The following is an 18,770-nucleotide window of genomic DNA, read 5'->3' as shown; positions in this document are numbered from 1 at the left end:
CAAATGTATCAGTAAGATCTAAAAGCATCATGAGATTTTTTTTATTAAATGTTAGCTCAATTTAGAGAAAGCCTGTGATGGAGTACCAAGAGAGGAGCTGTGACAAGACTGTGAGCTCTGAGAAAAAGACAGGATGCAGAGCCTAAATATGTTGAGGTTTTTTTTGGGAGGGACGAGGACGGATAGGCTCAGGAAGGAATACGTCAGAGGGACGGCTGGTTTTAGACGCAATGGAGATAAATGCAGGGAAGACAGATTGAGAAGAGGGACAGTGATTATGTTGCAAAATTGATGCTGAGGTTGGAGCTGCCAAGGAGAAAGCCTGGAGGAAGACCAAAGAGGAGGTTCATGGATGTAGTGAAAGAGGACATGAGGGTGGTGTGAGTGAGGAGGATGCAGAGGAGAGGATTAGATGGAGGGGGATGATTCACAGTGGCAATCTCTAAAGGGAGCAGCCGGAAGACAAAAAGGGTGTTAGCTCCATATTTCCGTTTCCGTTAGTTCAAGTATTTTTGTCTTTAGTTAGCAGTTAGGGTTGGGCGATGTCCCTTAAATTGGCCGTTGACGATGTTTGCTGTCAACCATCGGGATGGACGATGACATCGTCGGGGGGGGGGGGGGGGGGGGGGGGTATTTTTACATTTTTCATTCTTATATAACTGCTATTCGTTTTTTTGCTTTTTTCATTTTATTTCCCAATCCGCGATGATCCAGTATAAACTGAGGGAAGTGACTTTAACAAAAAAAGTAACAAACAAAATAGAAGAGAAGTAGTCCGCTCCCGCACTTCCGGGGGAGTGCGGACTTACAGCTTTGTGTTTGATGGGAAGGGGGGGGGGGGGGGGTACATGAGCGGTATGTGTGGGAGATTTAAGACTGCGATCCGTCCCGCAGCTCTAGGGGTACAACAAGCAACCGAACTCAGAACCGGGTCTAAAAGTGTGTGTCTGAGCACAGCTCGGATCGTCAGCACACACAGCGGTTTGAGCTTCAAAGCAGAAATGTCGCTCAGTCCTTAGAAAACATTCAAACAATCACGCGGATTTGTGTTTCCAGTCGTGTCCCGACTAAATAAAGGCTGATGTTATTCTTACATGTTTACGTGCAGACAGGATGCAGCACCACCCAAAGCTAATGTTGTTAGCCCGTGTTAGCATACTGCTAATCCTGGCTTCGTTCAGAAAAAGCACTGACCACACGGATTAAAATTCAAATGATGAGCGAACAGGTGTTTCATAATAACCGTAACATTATTAAAAGCACGTTTAGAAGATCATCTCGTATTTTACCAAGCTGACCTGTCAATGTATATAGCCGCTCGGAGCTGTTTAACATTGTTTTGTATTGAATTGTTACATACAATAAAGTTTGAAAAAAAAAAAGCCGCTCGGCGGAGTTTATATCCTTCCGTTTTTCAAACCCTACTGCGCATGTGCGAATGATTTATTCCGACGGAAAGTGTGACCTTAGTGAACGTTTTTATATTCTAAAAACATTTTTCTGGAACCATGTACACGGTTGGATTCTAATCCGACCATTGATCCCATCAAGATATTTTGTACATGTAACCGCGGCTTATGGTGTCGACGCGCAACGTGGCGGGGGCGTGGCATCACGATGGTGGTCTCTCCATCGGGATGTCAGTCACCCATCACGATGGACGATGATATCGTCCATCGGCACAACCCTAGTAGCAGTCAATGGCTTTTATAGAAAAGAGGACACAACCTTTAGTGCAGAAACAGCCTGTCCTTCAGTGAAGTGGAAGGATCTATTTTATTGTGAGGACAGATTAGAGCCAATCTCATTTAGATTTCAAAGATTCAGACAACCTGCAACCAAATAAAAGACTTTCGTTCTGCCTCTCACGGGGAGCCTGCCTGTCAAGGAGGAAACTAAAAGTTAATAGTATTCATTGTGGTAAAGGCACTAGTGCTTTTATATTAAGGGATCAAACAATGTGTGGAAAAGGGGTCTAGCCAAAAAAAAAGATGTGATGACATTTTTTTTTGGGCTAAGCAAAACACTAAAAAGGTTAGTAAAAAACTGTATTGTTTTACCTTTCAAGGCCGCTTATTAGAAACCACAACTTTATAGTAATTTATTTTTAAATCTTACAAATTCCAACAAAAGAGATTTTTTTCATTTTATTGTCACAGTTCTACATTTTGACGCCACTTCCCTCACCCATTTGAATGTAAATGCAAAAAATGCTTGAGCTGTCAACCAAATTACCTTAAATTTGACTCTAAAACACTGAGGATAGCTTGTGGCTGTCATAATGAGGCTGTGAAAAAAGCTGGAATAATTATTCATGTAATGATTTTAACCAGCATGATGCTTGGTGTTATATCCAAACATCTCCAATGTGTCTGGAAAAGGACTATTATTCAGTCAAAACTGTGAAAATCTAATTTTGTAGGCTGCACTTGGCTGGAGAGGAGTTTAACTGAAATGCTGCATATGCATTGTGTCAATATTCTGCTTTTTCTTTAAAGTAATGTTGTCTGCATTTATGTTTTAAATTCTGTAAGAATACAAAAACCTACAAAAATGACAATAAGCTGGATTTGTTTAAGGCTCACGTTATCTTTGGTCTGCTTGTGTTACAAGTTTCTTTTTCCTTTATTTCTACATTTATACTAATCCACACCAAATATGGGAATTTTTACCAAATTTGTTTTTAATGTGACGTGTTTGCTACCAACATGAGCCAACAATAAATCATAATAATGTGATCTTATTTGAATCACCTCGATTTAATTGAATACCATGTTATCTTGAATTCTCTTGTACATTCTTGTGACAGTTGCCTTATGGGAAACTTCTAAAACATGTGTCCACTTAGGCTGGATCTTACGTCCTTCACAATTTGCTACTTAGTACATTTCTCATTGTCTTTCCACAGCAGTTAGGGGGGGGGGGGTGTGTGTGAAAAAAGTGGGGGGCTGTGTGGGTACGGTTTTTTATTTTTGTGCTTGTTTATTTTAATTTTCACGCTTGTTTTTATATTATTTATTTTGTTTCGTTTTATGTAAAGCACTTTGTGTTATACTTTTATAAATAAAGTTTGATTTGATTTGATTCTATAGGGGGTTTGCCATTTTGTCAAAGTGGCTAAAACTATACGTCCATAATCCAGTTCTCTGGATATTCCCCAGAAGTCTCTGTAAAAAACCAGTGTGCATCGATGCTCACTAAATTGACAAATATAGACCACAGTCCATTGAATTTGAACAATACGTCATTAGAAAAACATATTTACATTTCCTTTTTATAAAAACATCAAAGTTTTCATCATCAGAACACAGTGAAAAGTAGTCTAATTAAGTGTACTACAAGTATAATTATACTAAAGCAGACCAAAGCAGTATACTTGAAGTTTAATATTATATGTTATCCATATATTGTGAACTTAAAATATTAAAATTTAGTCTGAAGACTCATTCAGTTAGTATACTTCCAACATATATTTGGTATACTTAAGAATAACGAATAAAATAAACTTCAAAAGTATTACTTCTGGCTAAGGGGTTTTATAAATTGTCAAATTTCACATTTATTAGAATTTACTTCAGCAAATGGGTGATGTCTTATTAGATGTTTGTAAAATACAGAATGAAATAAAAAGCATACTTGAGCATTAGTCCAAACTACATTAAAATTCAAATATAGTTTTTTAGGAGAGTGAATTCAGATACGGTCTTAGAAATTCTGCCCTGAGCAACAGTACAGAAAGGGACCTGGCTGCAGACAAGATAGCTGCCGACATCATGAGCCAGAAGCGGAAATTATACAATTTACCTAACCCAAAAGTGTTCAGAATAAATAAAGAAAAAAAGGAAAACCTTTTTTTTTAAAGCTTAAAATGGAATAGATAAATTTAACATTTAGGGTTGCCAGCTAAAATAGAGTTTTTTTTTCTGTAAAGTTTAGTAAAGTTTCTTCTTCAAAAGATTTGCCATGTGATTTTTATTAGCTTAAGTAGTCACTGAAAGTTGTACCTTTGGGTTTGTAAGTGCCGTTAGGCATCTGTTTTGTCCTAATCCGGGACCTTTTGTCTCTCGTTTGGTTCTTGCTAAAGCTAATTTGTGCTCCTCCCTTTAATTTGATTTGACCATTGACTCCATAAGCAATGGACAGCTCAACCCCTCCCTTCTTGTGTTCCCAAATACGAAGTCATTGCTTCCTGATGCAGGCGCCGCCATGTTGAAACCAGTCGACAGTGATTGGTCCAAGTCGCTCTGAGTCATCGTAGTAGTTGCAATGGTGAGTTAGTTAGTTAGGTGAGTTGCAATCATTTCGCGAGAGCCGGATGTAAGACATCGTCTATGGGTTGACGTCACTCTATGGATTTGACTCAAAGAAAAGGAACATCTGTTTAATTAAATTCCTAATTTTTCTCTTTGAGGAGCAACACTTCTCAAGACGATATAAAGAGCAACATAAAATTAATTTTGTCATTAAATGCATGACATACCAGCTTTAGACAGTTCATATAAATTCATTTCAAAACGTTTGTACAAATGAAAAAAAAAATTAAGCAGCAGTTCCTGTATAGTGAACTTAAAATTAATCTTAAAAAAAGCAAAGAACTAAAGCTTGAAGCGTTTTCAAAAAAAAAAAGTATGCCAAATAATGAAATGATTAAGTGTCTTCCATTAAATGTTGCCTGTCTATTGCAAATGGTCCAATTAGTCCCACTTGAGAAAAAAAAAATGGATAATTTTATCTCAAAGACGCTCAAACCTTTACGGTGCCTTTGAAGCTCCTGATTTCATGAAGATCTCTGAACAGACTTGAGTGTTCTGACCGAAGTAGAGCAATCTTTGTGAGGAAAATCGAGGCTTTTTTTCTCCCATTCCACCAGTTTCATACAATGTTTACAAAATTTGAGGATGCATTATTCTTTCAGAAAAATGTTTTCGCTTTAATTGCTGGCTTTACAGCCATCAGAGGGGCAAACCGTTGACTTCATTGTTGTGCATGACTGCCTGACGGTGAGTCATGCAGCCGTTTTGTATGTCCAGCTGAGCTACTCCTGCAAAAGCCAATAATGCTCATGGAGCTGCAGGAAAGCTTCTAACTTTCGATGTGTTTGTGTGTCCAACGAACAATAGATGAGATGTAGACGGTCTAAGATTGCAGTTTACAGTAAAAACACACTTTAAATCAGTGTTAATATTGAAATGATGTTAACGGGAGCCGGTTTAGCTCGTGCTGGTTTGCGGCGCCTTCCGTCCGTGAAACCCAGGTTCGAATCCGGGCTGCTCCCTGTTCCCTTCTCTACTTCTGTGCCGGTCCCAAGCCCGGTTGCTTTGAGAAGGTTGCGTCAGGAAGGGCATCCGGCGTAAAACATTGCCAAATTTACCATGCGACTTGTTCGCTGTGGCGACCCCTGATGGGAGGAGCCGAAAGAGAAACAACAACATGTTAGACTGTGTGGGGTCACACTTTGAGATACAGCAGTTTTCTTTGTCACCAGCAAATGCTAATAAATTTTGAGGCTGAAACCCAGGTGACATACACAAAAATGCCACCATGCGGTAGCCTAAATGTTTTGTTTTTTTTAGCAAAATCGACATGGCGACATTTATTTTTAGTTGTTTTCCCTTTTTGTTCATGCATCACAAGTTATATTGTCATTGCTATATTGATCATTTAATTTAAAAAAATCGTTAGTTTACCTCATATGGTGCAGGCCTAATTGCATGTATACAAATTAAATACAGGTTTTTAATTCGCTATCTTAATTTCCTTCAGCACTTAAGACAAAACTGGTTACGACAGCCTCTGTAATGATCATCTCTTTGGTCATGTTATTTCAGGCAGAACACGTCATGTTCACAAATGGCAACAATATGGACATTTCTTCCAATTGTTTTTTTTAATATAGATTTTCAAAATAGGAAATTTTCAAGGTTTATCTTAATAATTTGAGATCAAAACTTAATAATAAGAAAGAAGGGAAAATCTTAACATACAATAAGTATTTGCACAAAAAAACTGAGTTTCAGTTGTTGAATGGAAATCCTAAAATTTAGGGCACTCAAAATATTAGGATTCACTTACATTAGAAGAAAAAAATCTGTTTCAATTATTTGCCAGAGAAGTAGTACATCAATGACAGATATTCCTTATGAGTAGACAGAGTGGGTTCAGCAGAGTTAAAATCGGAGGGAGAAAATGTCAAACTCCTGCAAATCAGCTACGTCTTTTGAAGTCTTTTTAATGAGGCTTTCACTGACACCAATTAGGCTTTTTGTTTTAAACAAAATCAAATCACTCCCATTTTTCTCAAATGTTAAAAGTGCCTAACCCATCTTCAAAGAAACTGTCAATTGGTTAAAAAAAACTGTGAAGTAACGGTGCAGTTAGCAAAGCTTACACATACAAAACTCTTGCGTTCACGCATCATTACGCAAGTTTAAAGCCTGTTTGCCTGTTCTACGTACAAAACGTGTAGCGATTGAATGTATGCTGAAAGTTAAACCAGTTAAAGTTTGACCAATCAGGGACTCTGATTTGACAGTGACGTATAGATCCTTTACAGTGCACAGAAGTGCCTACCATTTGAAAATCAATCATGAAGGAGAAATTAATAGTTGCGGTTTGTGCCCGAATGGATTTTTATGACACCAAGTCTTTCATATCAGAATATAGCTGTGAAAGAAAAAGCCTGGATCGAGATGTGTGAGATTTGCACCGCGCCTCTTTCAACTGTGAGAACACGCACTATCAGGGACTGAGAGTCTGCTATGAACACCATATGATCAAAGCGTGCTCAAAAACCTGCATTCAGCGCGTTCTTGAACGAGCCACACACGCCGGTACCTCAGAAGGCTTTCCCCTCGTTCTGTCCAAAAAAAGTAAGTTGATCTAGTTTTTTTGTTGATGAGAGTGATGAGATCATAAATTGTTGCATCAGTTCTATTCAATGTCTGGGTTGTTATTGAAGTAGTTTGGACGTAGACCCTTTTGAGAAAAGCTGTTGTTGAGCTGCTGCGTGCGACGTGTAGCAGAACAGCAAAGAATGAACAAAAACATCACAACAAACCTCTTATCAACACCACATCCACTTATAGATTTAAGTGCAGCTTTTTATTAGCCGTTTCTGAACAGGCGAATTACCAAGATGGAACAGCATCATCTTTTCATGCCAACAAAGCAGAAAAGCTGTACAAATATAGCTAAAAGCTTGAATATATATGACACAAAACATGCTTGTTTCCTTTCTACATGTATCTTCTGACAGAAAAACTTTTGTCTGTTGGTGGGGGCTTGGGGATGCATCAGGGAGGGTGTTGTATATGAACGCGTTACAAGAGACGCATCGATTACAATTGCAGGGAAACAGCTTAACGGTGCAGCTCTATAATTACTGTAAATGGTATCCTAAGTGTTTCTATGGCATTAAAACAGGCAGCATTGGGTGCAAAACCGCAGTGGCTGACACACTGCTGCCAAAATGATTTAAATGATTTCTATGCAGCAACATTGTTGATCTACCAAAAATGCAGACAACTGCTCTAACAAGCTTAATTAAACTTAGGGGAGAAGCAGATTGTTGGTAGAAAAAAGTCACAATAGCTCTGACATAAATCCAAAGGTACTTTGCTTCATTTGCTTCACTCTATTTCAAAAAACTACAGTGACGAGCTGCACGATATGAGGTGCGAGATTAGTGATCAATATTGGGATGACGATATAGCTTGTCATAAATGAACAAATAGCAAAAACAACAAAAACATTTCAATTTCACTGCAAAAGTTTAAATTAAATAAGAGTCAAAATACCTTAAATCATTCTCCAAATTACCCTCATCTAATTAGGAGGGCAACATCTAACATAAAAGCTCCATCCGATTGGTCAACAACGTGAAGGGCTCCATCTGATAGGTCAAATGCATAAAGGGATTTAATCAATTCATTAAATAGTTAAAGTTGCCATGGAGATTGTTTTAGCACATTTAAGGTTTACCATTTATTGCAATTTTCGCCGACTTTTGCAATATGGATATTGCACAGCTTAAAATCGCGATAACGATAAATTTGCGATTAATTGTGCAGGCCTAATACAGACAGAATGTGATTTTTTTTAAAAACACCCGATTGTGTGAACATTAAGACGCACTTCTATACTCCACTTGTTACCTGTAATAATATGAGCTAGCAACTTACTAAGAGGGGATCAACTGTTCGAGCAATTCTTAGAAAATGTCATAAATACAAGACCACAGATAATCTCCCTTCACCTGGGGCTCCATGCAAGCTCCCTACTCCTGAAGTACAAATGATCTTAAGAGCGACAAGAAAACAGCCCATAACTTAAACGGGGGAACTAATCAATGATCTGAAGAGAGCTTGGACCAAAGTAACAAAAGTTACTATTAACACGTGGCGTCATTCGGGATTATTACCTTATAGTTCTCCAAAAGTCCGCCTGCTTAAACCAGCACATGTTTGAATTTCATCAGAGACCATCTGGATGATCCAGAAGAAGATTGGGAGGTCATGAGGGCAGATGAGACCAAAATGGAACTCTTTTATATAAACGCCACTTGCCATGTTTGTATGCAGAAAAATACTGAGCTGCACCCCAAGAACATCATACCCACTGTGAAGCCCGGGGGTGGAAACATCATCCTTTGGGGCAGCTCATTTGCAATTGGGACAGGACAACTGATCCTCATCAAAGAAAGGAAGAATGGGGTCATGTATGGTGGGATTTTGGGCAAACATCTCTGTCCATCAGCAAGAACATTAGGGATGAAACATGGTTCGATCTTCCAGCATGACAATGATCCCAAACACATCTCCTGGGAAACAAAGCCGTGGCTACGTAAAAATCATTTCAATGTTCTGGAGTGACCCATCCAGTCTGTTGGCTTGAGTCCAATATAGAATCTATGGAGGGAATAGAAAGTCCAGGTTGCCCAGCAACAGCCCCAAAATATCAAAGCTCTTGGGAAGATCTTCATGAAAGAATGCACCAAAATAGCAGCTAGTGAAGACCTTTGATTTCTGCAAATTTGACCTTATTTTCTGCACCATTACACAAATGAAGAAATGAATTCTTTAAAAATCAAAGTGTGATTTCTTGCATTTTTTTTATATTCAGTCTCTCACAGTTATCTGTGAATCTATGATGAATATTACAGACCAAATTCATCTTTGTGAGTGGGACAACTTGAAAAATATGTGACTGACAAATACATCACTGTCCCATTGATTACCTCATTGGGATTTATGTAGAATATATATATATATATATATATATATATATATATATATATATATATATATATATAAAAATTAAATTTCTATTCAGTGTGTCCGTTTACGGGTGGAGGAAGTCATGAAGAGTTCATGTGAGAAGAGAACATCTCTGTTTTCGTAATCAGATGAAAAAAGCTTTGCAAATGGAAAAACACAGTAATGATGGACTTCTATAGTAGGACATAACAGAAACACAAAAGAGATGGTTGAAAAATAGACTGCAAAACCAACCAACATCAGTCAAAAGGACAGAGTATAATGATTACATTGTTGTTGTTATGCTAAGAACTGATAAGTGCTGATAAGTACTTCTAGTTGCCAAAGGAAATAAGCACTGCTTCTATGACACCAATAATGTTCAGAGCTGTGTTTGGAAATATCCGTCAAATTAAGCTTTATAAAAGAAATTAGCTGTGAAATTGAGGTCAAGGAGTTTATTTTCAATTTAAAAATTTAACCCAGATCTTCATATTTAATTAAAAAGTTTGGGACATTTGTCTTTTGTTCTGCTGTAAAACAAAATGATGATTAAAACTTTCCAATTCTATGTTAAACATGTCGTTTTTTTCAAAATAGTAATGACCCGTATCTGATCTGCTCTTAATTAGAAGTGGGGTATCAGCAATAATTGTATTTCAAATGTCTGTAGGATTGCAACCCAATTATAAAACCAGAGTTGCCCCTAGACTGACATGAATTCAGGATTCAAACTGTATTTGAAATAACCAACTAACTTGAGGTTAGCAGCACTTCCTGTGTTGAAATAAACACCACCTTATCATTTTTAAACCTCTAGTTTTTCCATGTTTCGAGTCATGTGCTGAACTTGTTATTATATTATATATATTGTATAAATTGTATAAATATATATATATATATATATATATTATATAAATTGTATATACAGAATGTTTAACACCATAAGAAGACTAGATAAAAACTATTTTTTTGTAGATTTGGCATAGCCAGTTAGAGTTAAATGAACTAATTAAAAAAATGTAACCGTCGTATGTGTTTCATTTTTACATAATAATGTTTTGTGGGATCCGTGTTTCTTCCTAGTTTGAGCCTGCTGGAGGGAATGGAGTAGGTTTAAACCTAAAATACCGCTCAGGCCTGTCCATTTCTATGAGATGCAATTTTTCTCTCAGGATCATTTTTGCAGCTCTTACCTGGTATTTCTCACATGTTTTATTAGCGGCTTTTGCTTTATTACTATTTTATGTTTTGTTTTTTCAATTAATAATAAAAGTAAGACTGTAAACAATTCTCTAAATATACTTTTTGTTCCTCAAACGAGTCGAATTTTTTTAACCTTTGGACACATCTCTGGTCTTTATCTAATCAGTAATCATTTTGATTTTGTATGAGATCATTGTAAAAGCCAAAGAGCTCACAGGCTGTGGACAGCAGGGCTTGTTCTGGCTGGAAAAAAGTCAGTTGGCGCCCAAACTTAACTTCAGTTGTAATCAATGTTGCCTCATCAAAGATGAGATGAGATGACCATCTCAACTGGCTCTTGATGTGGAGCAGTAGCAGCTCTACCCTGAACTCTCTCCAGGTGACCAAGCTTCTCACCTTATCTGTAAAGCTACGCTCACACCTCCCTCAGCAATGCCTGTTCAAGTGACCACCTTCAAACAAAGGTCCATGTAAACCTGCGTAAACGCAAATTTCAGGCTTCTGCATTCAAAACGCTTGAATTGACATGTCAATGCGCACAATTTAAAGATTACGTACAAAATGTGGGGCAATAGAACACGTATTGAAAGTTATGCCGGTTGAACTATGACCCATCGGGGAATGGGATTTGGTGGTGATGTATGGGTAGGGTCTTTTTTAACTCATAGATGGGCTAACTGTCTGAAAATTGATCATGCATGGGGCAGAAATGAATAATTGTGGTTAATGATAGGACACTAAGTCTTACATATTTTGGAATAGCGCTGTAAAAGAAAAAGCCTGGAACAAGATTTGAAAGATTTGCACCGCTTCAACATTTGGCACCAAGTCTTTTCCAACTGCAGGTGGTGGACATAGGCTAGCATCAAGTAGTATCGAGTCTAGTGTGAACACTGTGGGCTAAATAATTATTCTTGAAAACGCTTTTCATCTCTGGTGTGAACGTAGCTTTAAGGGAGCGCCAAGCCATCCTGCGACAAAAGCTCATTTTGGCCGCTTGTATTCGGGACCTCGTTCTCTCGGTCATGACAATAAGTACGTTTTGGAATGAACATCTTCACAACGGACCAGTACAGCAACTGCATAACAGCCCGACTCAGCTGCTCCAATCTGCCTGTCAATCTCTCTCCAAATTTTCGTCACTCGTGAACAAGATCCTAAGATACTAAATCTCCTTTACCTGGAGCAGAAGTTCTCCACATATCAGGAGAGGACAAACCACCTTTTCTCTGCTCTATAATACTATATTTACAGAAGGTAATTAGTTAGCATTGCTGCCTTGGACTCTCAAAAACATTCATTCAAACTAATTGTACCTATATATCTAGTAATAATTTTATACCCTCAAAAATCAATTAAACCCTACAAGGAGAACTAATAAGAGGCCAGAAGAATAAATTACATAATAAATACAATGAAAAAATAAAAATCACCTTTTAAAAGAGCTGCATAGACTTTATGGTTGGGAGGAAAAATGCACTAAAGCATTTCACATTAACGTTAACCTCTGGGCTGCAATCAGTGTTCCTGCAATTACTGAAGCATCACGACTGTGTGGTAAATAATGATGAATTCAGTTAAAGATGAACTGGATCACTCATTTTCATCAACGGCTACACTGAGTGTCACCAACCTGTCGGAAGCGCTTGAGGTGGAGGATCAGTATATCCGGCAGTGTCCACAGGTTCATCTTCACCATGCCCTGCTGAAGCTGCTTACAGTGAGGGCACTTCCACGCATCATCCGGAGCAAGCTGCAATCAAGAGACCAAGCAAAATATTTACACACATAAGTGCTTCTTTCCAAGTGCCAGCTTTTTCTTTTTTTAAATGATCTGTCAAATGTTGCAAATTAGTTCATCCCTCCACTTTAAGTGAGATGTCTTTTTCTCCTCGAGCTCATCATCAGCAAATGAATTAATAATCGGTTAAGGCGGCTTTTTGTGTGCATGTGCATACATTTCCATTTTCCGTTCATGGAGGCTGACATCCAACAACATGAAGCTAAATCACACAAATAAAAATGAATGAGAAAAGTGAGACGTTGGAAAAATAAGATCAAAATGGGAAATGAAAAGCGGTTCACTGTAATGAAACAGCTGGTATATTAGTTTTCCCTTTGCTAGTAACATTTGGACTGGTGCAGGACTGGCACATAGGAAACTAGGGTTTGCTTCACAAGGGGCACAATGAGCCTCATTGGCAAGACCCTTCAAGCTACTGCCTAAGTATGTAGCTACAATGGGACCCAAGTGTGGGTCGCCATGTGCCGGTCCCCAGCCCGGATAAAACACAGGGTTGTGACAGGAAGGGAATCCAGAGTAAAAATCTCTGCTAAACTACCTGTGCGAATGAGTGAAAGCTGATTAGTTGTGGCGACCCATGAAGAGATATGTCGAAAGGTGAACAGTGACAACTTTGGCGGTAACATCTGCTGGAGTGACATTAGCCCTTTCTTTAGACCATAAAAACATCTGATTTGGCAGAAGCAGTCAGAACTATGTAATGTTCCATTTTGAATTCGAATATTTGTTTTTCATCTGTCCAGTACACTTTGAGTTTTGCCTTGTCTAAAGCCCACTGCTCAGCTAACTAGAACATTTCACAATGTAATTGTATTGTTGTTTTTAATCAATGTTGTTGTTTTTGTAGAAAAAAATGCTAGAAATCATGAAATAATTAAAATGGCATAACCGTTTTTTTATTTTTTGTTTTTAAAGCTGCATGAAATATGATTAGCTCCAATTTTTGTAAAACCAGGAGAGTTTCCATGGAGAGTCGAGCTGCTGATTTCTGTTTTTTACTCTAAAAAGTTCTATTAAAAGTTCAATTCTGGGCTTACAGCATTCCTTATTGCAGTCAGTGGCCTTGTTGTGATGTTATCAAAGTGAGAATGTTTTCGTTAATTACTTAATTCTTTTAGATATTTAATTAAGATCACGATCCTGCATGCAAAAACAAACGCTCCACAGCAAATTCACATTAATAGCAAATGCCTCTGACATAAGAAAAAATTATACTTTTTTTTTCATATTTCTATACAAACATGTTTACCAATACCTCAGAACAATTCCTGCTTGCATTTTATGCCAGTCCATTCCAGTCAACACCAGTTTCAAAGCTCAACCTTACAAATGTATCTGTCGCTATGGCTACAACACACAGGGAGTCATTAGTCCCCTTTCAAAATATCCTCTTTTCTGGAAATGCAGCAGAGGATGTTGAGCATACTTCATCTATACAGCATTGTATAGCTGGAGACATGTCTGTTTTGAAATAAAATCTAATTAGTCAGGAGACAGTAATGGCATTTTAATCCTGTATGTGACTGCACAGCACTGCGACTTTTCAGTAAGCCCTGCAATCATTTCTTGCAAAGTAAGTACCATCAAGTGGAGGATCGTTCTGCTGTGATGCAGTGGAAGGAGGGGATGCTGGGAAACTGATGTATAGTAAAATGATTCGTCTAAAAACACTTTCTCTAAAGTTTCTCTTCTATCTCATTACAAGTCACTAAAAAGCCACAAAGCGTGTCTGGAGAACTGTGGAAGTACAGCATTATTTTTGCAGCTTCATTTTCAGATCATACTACTATATTTATTTTTTCAGTTTATTAATACCTTACTAATGATGTATTACGACTAATAAATGCAAATTTTGTTAAAGTGTTTTTTTTTTACTAATTCCAGAATGCACATGAAGGTCTTAAGCAACATATGAAGATGTCACTAGAGCCCATGAAAGTTGAAAGGAAACTATTCAGCATGGTACAAGGTCAACAGCTAAGCCCTTGTTGCTTCTTTAACATCATTCAATTGCCAGAGGAACTGTTTTGGAAACTTCTGCATTTATCGCACAGAAAACAGGCTGGAATGGATTCAACTCATGTGTGAGTGCGGGCTCCAACTACAAATGCCTCCTCCTTTGATTGAAGCTTTGAGTGTGCTGCACAGAATGTGGACTATAGTGGAAGGAAATTGCAAAATGCAAAGGCATTATAGACTCAACAGCTGAATGCTTAATTCTATGTGTAGAGGTTCCAAGAAAAATCGCTAGAAGGATCCGTTGTCTAGAAATGAGAGTGCACTCCTCGACAAAGCTTGACCAATGAGCACCACATGAAATAAACATGAAAGCACATTTTTTTCAACCAGGTCTTTGCATCGGAGGTGCAGCCAGTGTAGTCTTAAGTTTAGTCTTACAACTCTTTTGAGCACATTCGAGCTTCTTTAGAAACAAGATGTTGCCACAATGCTCCAAAGGGAAGTGTAGATAATTACACAATGATTATCAAGGATATTATAGCCACAAGAACCGTTTGTTTCTGGCAGGCTGATTTTACGTTTTAAGTTAATAATGATGTCACTAATTTTTGGCTTCTGCAATTATGAGCGGATCGGCGGGAAAAACAAGCCAGACGATTTTTGCAGCACGCACAGCAGGGTTGTGAAAACCTATGGATTTGGTGGTCACTTGTCATTTGAGATGCATCCTGCCTTCTTCTGAGCACTTTTAAGGGCAAATACAAAGCAATTTAACACAAAAGGCTAAAATTGGTTTGAGCATTGATTATTCAGTCGGGGTCAGTTCCACAAGGCCGAATGATCTCAATTCTGCACTAATGGCCTCTAAATATAAGTGAGGAGCAATCATTCATTTTTTTCTATTCCGTTTTATCCCTTTCGTGTGTATTCTTTGTCTGCCAGTCATTTAGTTGGTATCAGTTTTTGACATATAGACAGCAGATAATGCAGGAAAACAGCTGCACTTTATGAGATGATAAATAAACAATCGATCATTTAGAAAAAAAATTTGCACGTTTTTTTTTTTTTTTTTTACCAATTTCTTCAGACTAAAAACGTTAAATATATTGGTGCTGCTGTGTTAATGTGGGCTAACGAGCTCAATTCATTTTTCAATAGATTTGATCCAGGGCCCACTCCCCCCACAAATACCCAGCCATCATCGGACCACTCGAAACCCCCAATATGCCGGTCACAGCTCCCACCCCCCATCTGCCTCTCAACATCTGTGCCACCAAACGTCCTCAGGACAAGATTAACACTCCCCCCCAACCCCCTCCACAATCCCCTACTTCGCATTACATAACTGCCAGCACCCCAACCCCCCCATCCAGCCTCAACATAACAAAGGAGCAGGTGAGAAGAGAGCTTCGGAGGATCAAGACCAGGAAAGCCACAGGTCCAGATGGCATCTGCTCCAGACTGCTCAGGGACTGCGCTGTCCAACTCTGCCTGGTTGTAGCATACATGTTCAACCTGAGCCTCGACATAAGGAGGGTCCCTGTGGTGTGGAAAACCTCCTGCGTGGTCCCAGTACCAAAGACCGCACAGGCAAGGGAGCCCAACCATTACAGACCTGTGGCTTTAACGTCTCACCTAATGAAGACCCTAGAGAGACTGATCCTGAATCACCTCCAGCCCCTAGTGAGCCCAGTGCTTGACCCCCTGCAGTTTGCATATCAACCTGGCATCGGAGCGGATGACGCCGTCATCTACTTGATGCACAGAACTCTGCTACACCTCGAGGAACCTGGAAGTACTGTCAGAATCATGTTCTTCGACTTCTCCAGCGCCTTCAATACCATTCAACCATCACTGCTGAGGGGATGATGCGGGGGTTGACAACCAGCTGACCTCGTGGATTGTTGACTACCTCACCAACAGACCACAGTACGTGAGGCTCCAGGACTGTGTGTCTGCCCAGGTGGTCTGCAGCATGGGGGCACCACAAGGGACAGTGCTCTCTCCTTTTCTCTTCACCCTCTACACATCTGACTTCCAATATGACTCAAACAGCGGCCATATCCAGAAGTTCTCCGATGACACAGCCATCGTTGGACGCGTTTCAGAGGGAAACGATCTGGAATACAAGAAGGTGATCAAGGACTTTGTGGACTGGTGTGAACTCAATCACCTTCACATCAATGCCACCAAAACGAAAGAGATGGTGGTCGACTTCCGGAAAAAGGCTTCTCAGCCTCCCCCCGTAGTCATTCAGGGACTGAACATCGAGAGGGTGGATGTGTACAAATATCTTGGTGTTCACATCAACAATAAACTGGACTGGTCAGACAACACAAAGGTCCTGCACAAGAAGGGCCAAAGTCGCCTCCACCTCCTGAGGAGACTGAGGTCCTTTGATGTGTGTAGGCCACTACTCAGGACCTTCTATGAGACTGTCGTTGCATCAGCAACTTTCTATGCTGTGGTCTGCTGGTGTGGAGGCATTAGTGAAAGGGATAAAAAGAAACTGGACAAGCTGGTCAAGAGAGCTAGCTCTGTCCTGGGCTGTCCCCTGGACTCAGTAGACTCTGTAGGTGAGAGGAGGATGCTGACCAAGCTGTCCAGCATCCGGAACAACCCCTCCCACCCCCTGTATGCGACGGTGAAGACAATGAGGAGCTCATTTAGCCAGAGACTGCTGCACCCACAGTGCAAAAAAGAGCGTCACCGGAGGTCCTTCATCCCAACAGCAATCAGACTATACAATAACATGGTCTAGGACTGATGAAACCGCTGCTGCTATTTATTGCCTTATTTAATCCGTTATTTATACTGTACTTTTACTTCCACCTTGTATTATTTTTATTCTTACTCATTGCTACTGTGTTTTTCGTACTTTCCAACTGCTATTTTTTCTTGTTTTTGGCTGCTGTGACAACCCAATTTCCCCCTGGGGATCAATAAAGTCCTATCTTATCTTATCTTAATGTTTCAGATCAATTTACAATTAATATTTATTGATTTAATTATTTTTGTCAGCATCAAATGGTTTAGTTGTTTAAAATGTTTCTAATTTAAATAAGGATAAACTGTTTTTTTTTTTATTTCAGGCACTTTAAGCTACTTTTTTTCTGTTTTAGACTATAACAGGGTTTCTTTGTAACAAAATTTTATGTCTGTTGAAAGTTGATTGATATTGATTTCTTCTTTTGTTAATGTTAAAAGATACAATTTTAGGTATACTTACAAAATTTTCATTGATACTGATTTTATTTATAGTCACCGTGGCGAGTGTGTGTATGTGTGTGTGTGTGTGTGTAGGGGGGTGGGTGAAACATTAGGGGGGGCCTTGCAAAAATAATTGAAAAGCACCGGTATAAGCCAACTGAAAGGTTTGTCCTTATATGTGCTTGCTTATTAGCAAAAAAGAAAAAATCTAACTGAAACAAGACAGTGAGCCAACAAAATTGAGGTTTGAACCAAATTGTTGGGGAAATGATTCATTGCATCTCTATAATAGTGATAACATTTGGTTGTATTCCTTATTAATAAATTTGTTTTTTAAATTGAAATAATGATTTGGTTAATGGTTTAGACAAGCATAAATATATTTTTTCCTACAAATTCAAGAATATTGCTCATCTTGCCCTGCTAGTTGTGAGGATTTGCTCAGTTAAGATTGTGTTTGGCTTTTTTAGACTCTTTTCAAGAACAGGTTTAAAGGTAGGTCAGGATAAAAACTGTCAGAAGAACCCAACTGAGTGAGAATAAACATCTGCCATGAGCAAAGAGGACAGAAAAAATACTGGATCTGTTAAAGGACAACCAGGCAGTTTACAATCTGCATGAAAAGAGGGAAGATGGCTTGGTTGAATGAACACAAAGTCTCTGAAACGCGTGTTAAGCAACCATAGAAATGAGTTAGCCATAACTTGATAGTGTCCCATTCCCTCAGTGGTTATAACTGTGCCTGGTTTTAAGTAGTTTAATTATTAACCAAGCATTGACATCCTACTTTACAAAATCCTACATGATAAATTATAAAATATAAAACTCAAAAAAGGTGATCCATTTTAACAACAAATTCCGCTTTTTACAATACACATTTTAATCAGCAAATGATGATCTATTATTAAAATTCAAAATAATACAAGCATTGCTGTCAGTGCAAATGTTCTTAATACTTGAATTTATAAACTAACTGCTAAAGAACATTAATTAATTAGTAAAATTTTTTTTTTTAATTTTTTCCCTTCATCAAGCATAACCTTAAAGACCTTTAATTTTGACTTCAAAGGAAGTCCAAAGAAGTATAAAACAAACGTAAAAATTCGTCAAATCGTATCTAAAATGTCTTTTATGCTATGGTCGTCAGGGAAACTGGATAAGTAATTAAAAAGAAAGCGAAAATCTAAAGGTTTATTCATCTAGTGTCACCCCCCTCCAGTGTGCATCATGGAATTAATTAATACATTACAACAAGCAATGTTTAAGGTCAGCACAGCAATATCTAGAAGCAAACAAAAGTAATGGCTGAAACCACAGTGGAGGAAACTTCTATCAAA

The 18,770-nt window shown here is 38.5% G+C and overlaps 1 protein-coding gene across 1 annotated transcript in view; it reads right to left on the bottom strand.

Moving 5' to 3' along the window:
- The window catches only part of usp43 (ubiquitin specific peptidase 43), a 123,829-nt gene that overhangs the window by 19,589 nt on the left and 85,470 nt on the right, over positions 1–18,770 (bottom strand). Inside the window, exon 12 of the mRNA XM_011473836.3 lies at positions 12,094–12,213. Coding sequence (XP_011472138.1) covers positions 12,094–12,213 — 120 coding nt within the window. The remainder of the gene's footprint in view (positions 1–12,093; positions 12,214–18,770) is intronic.

Source organism: Oryzias latipes, chromosome 1, assembly GCF_002234675.1.
Source record: "Oryzias latipes chromosome 1, ASM223467v1".
In the NCBI taxonomy this organism is placed as follows: Eukaryota; Metazoa; Chordata; class Actinopteri; order Beloniformes; family Adrianichthyidae; genus Oryzias; species Oryzias latipes.
Note: the sequence above shows the minus strand (reverse complement) of the source record. Positions and strands in the feature narration are given on the sequence as shown.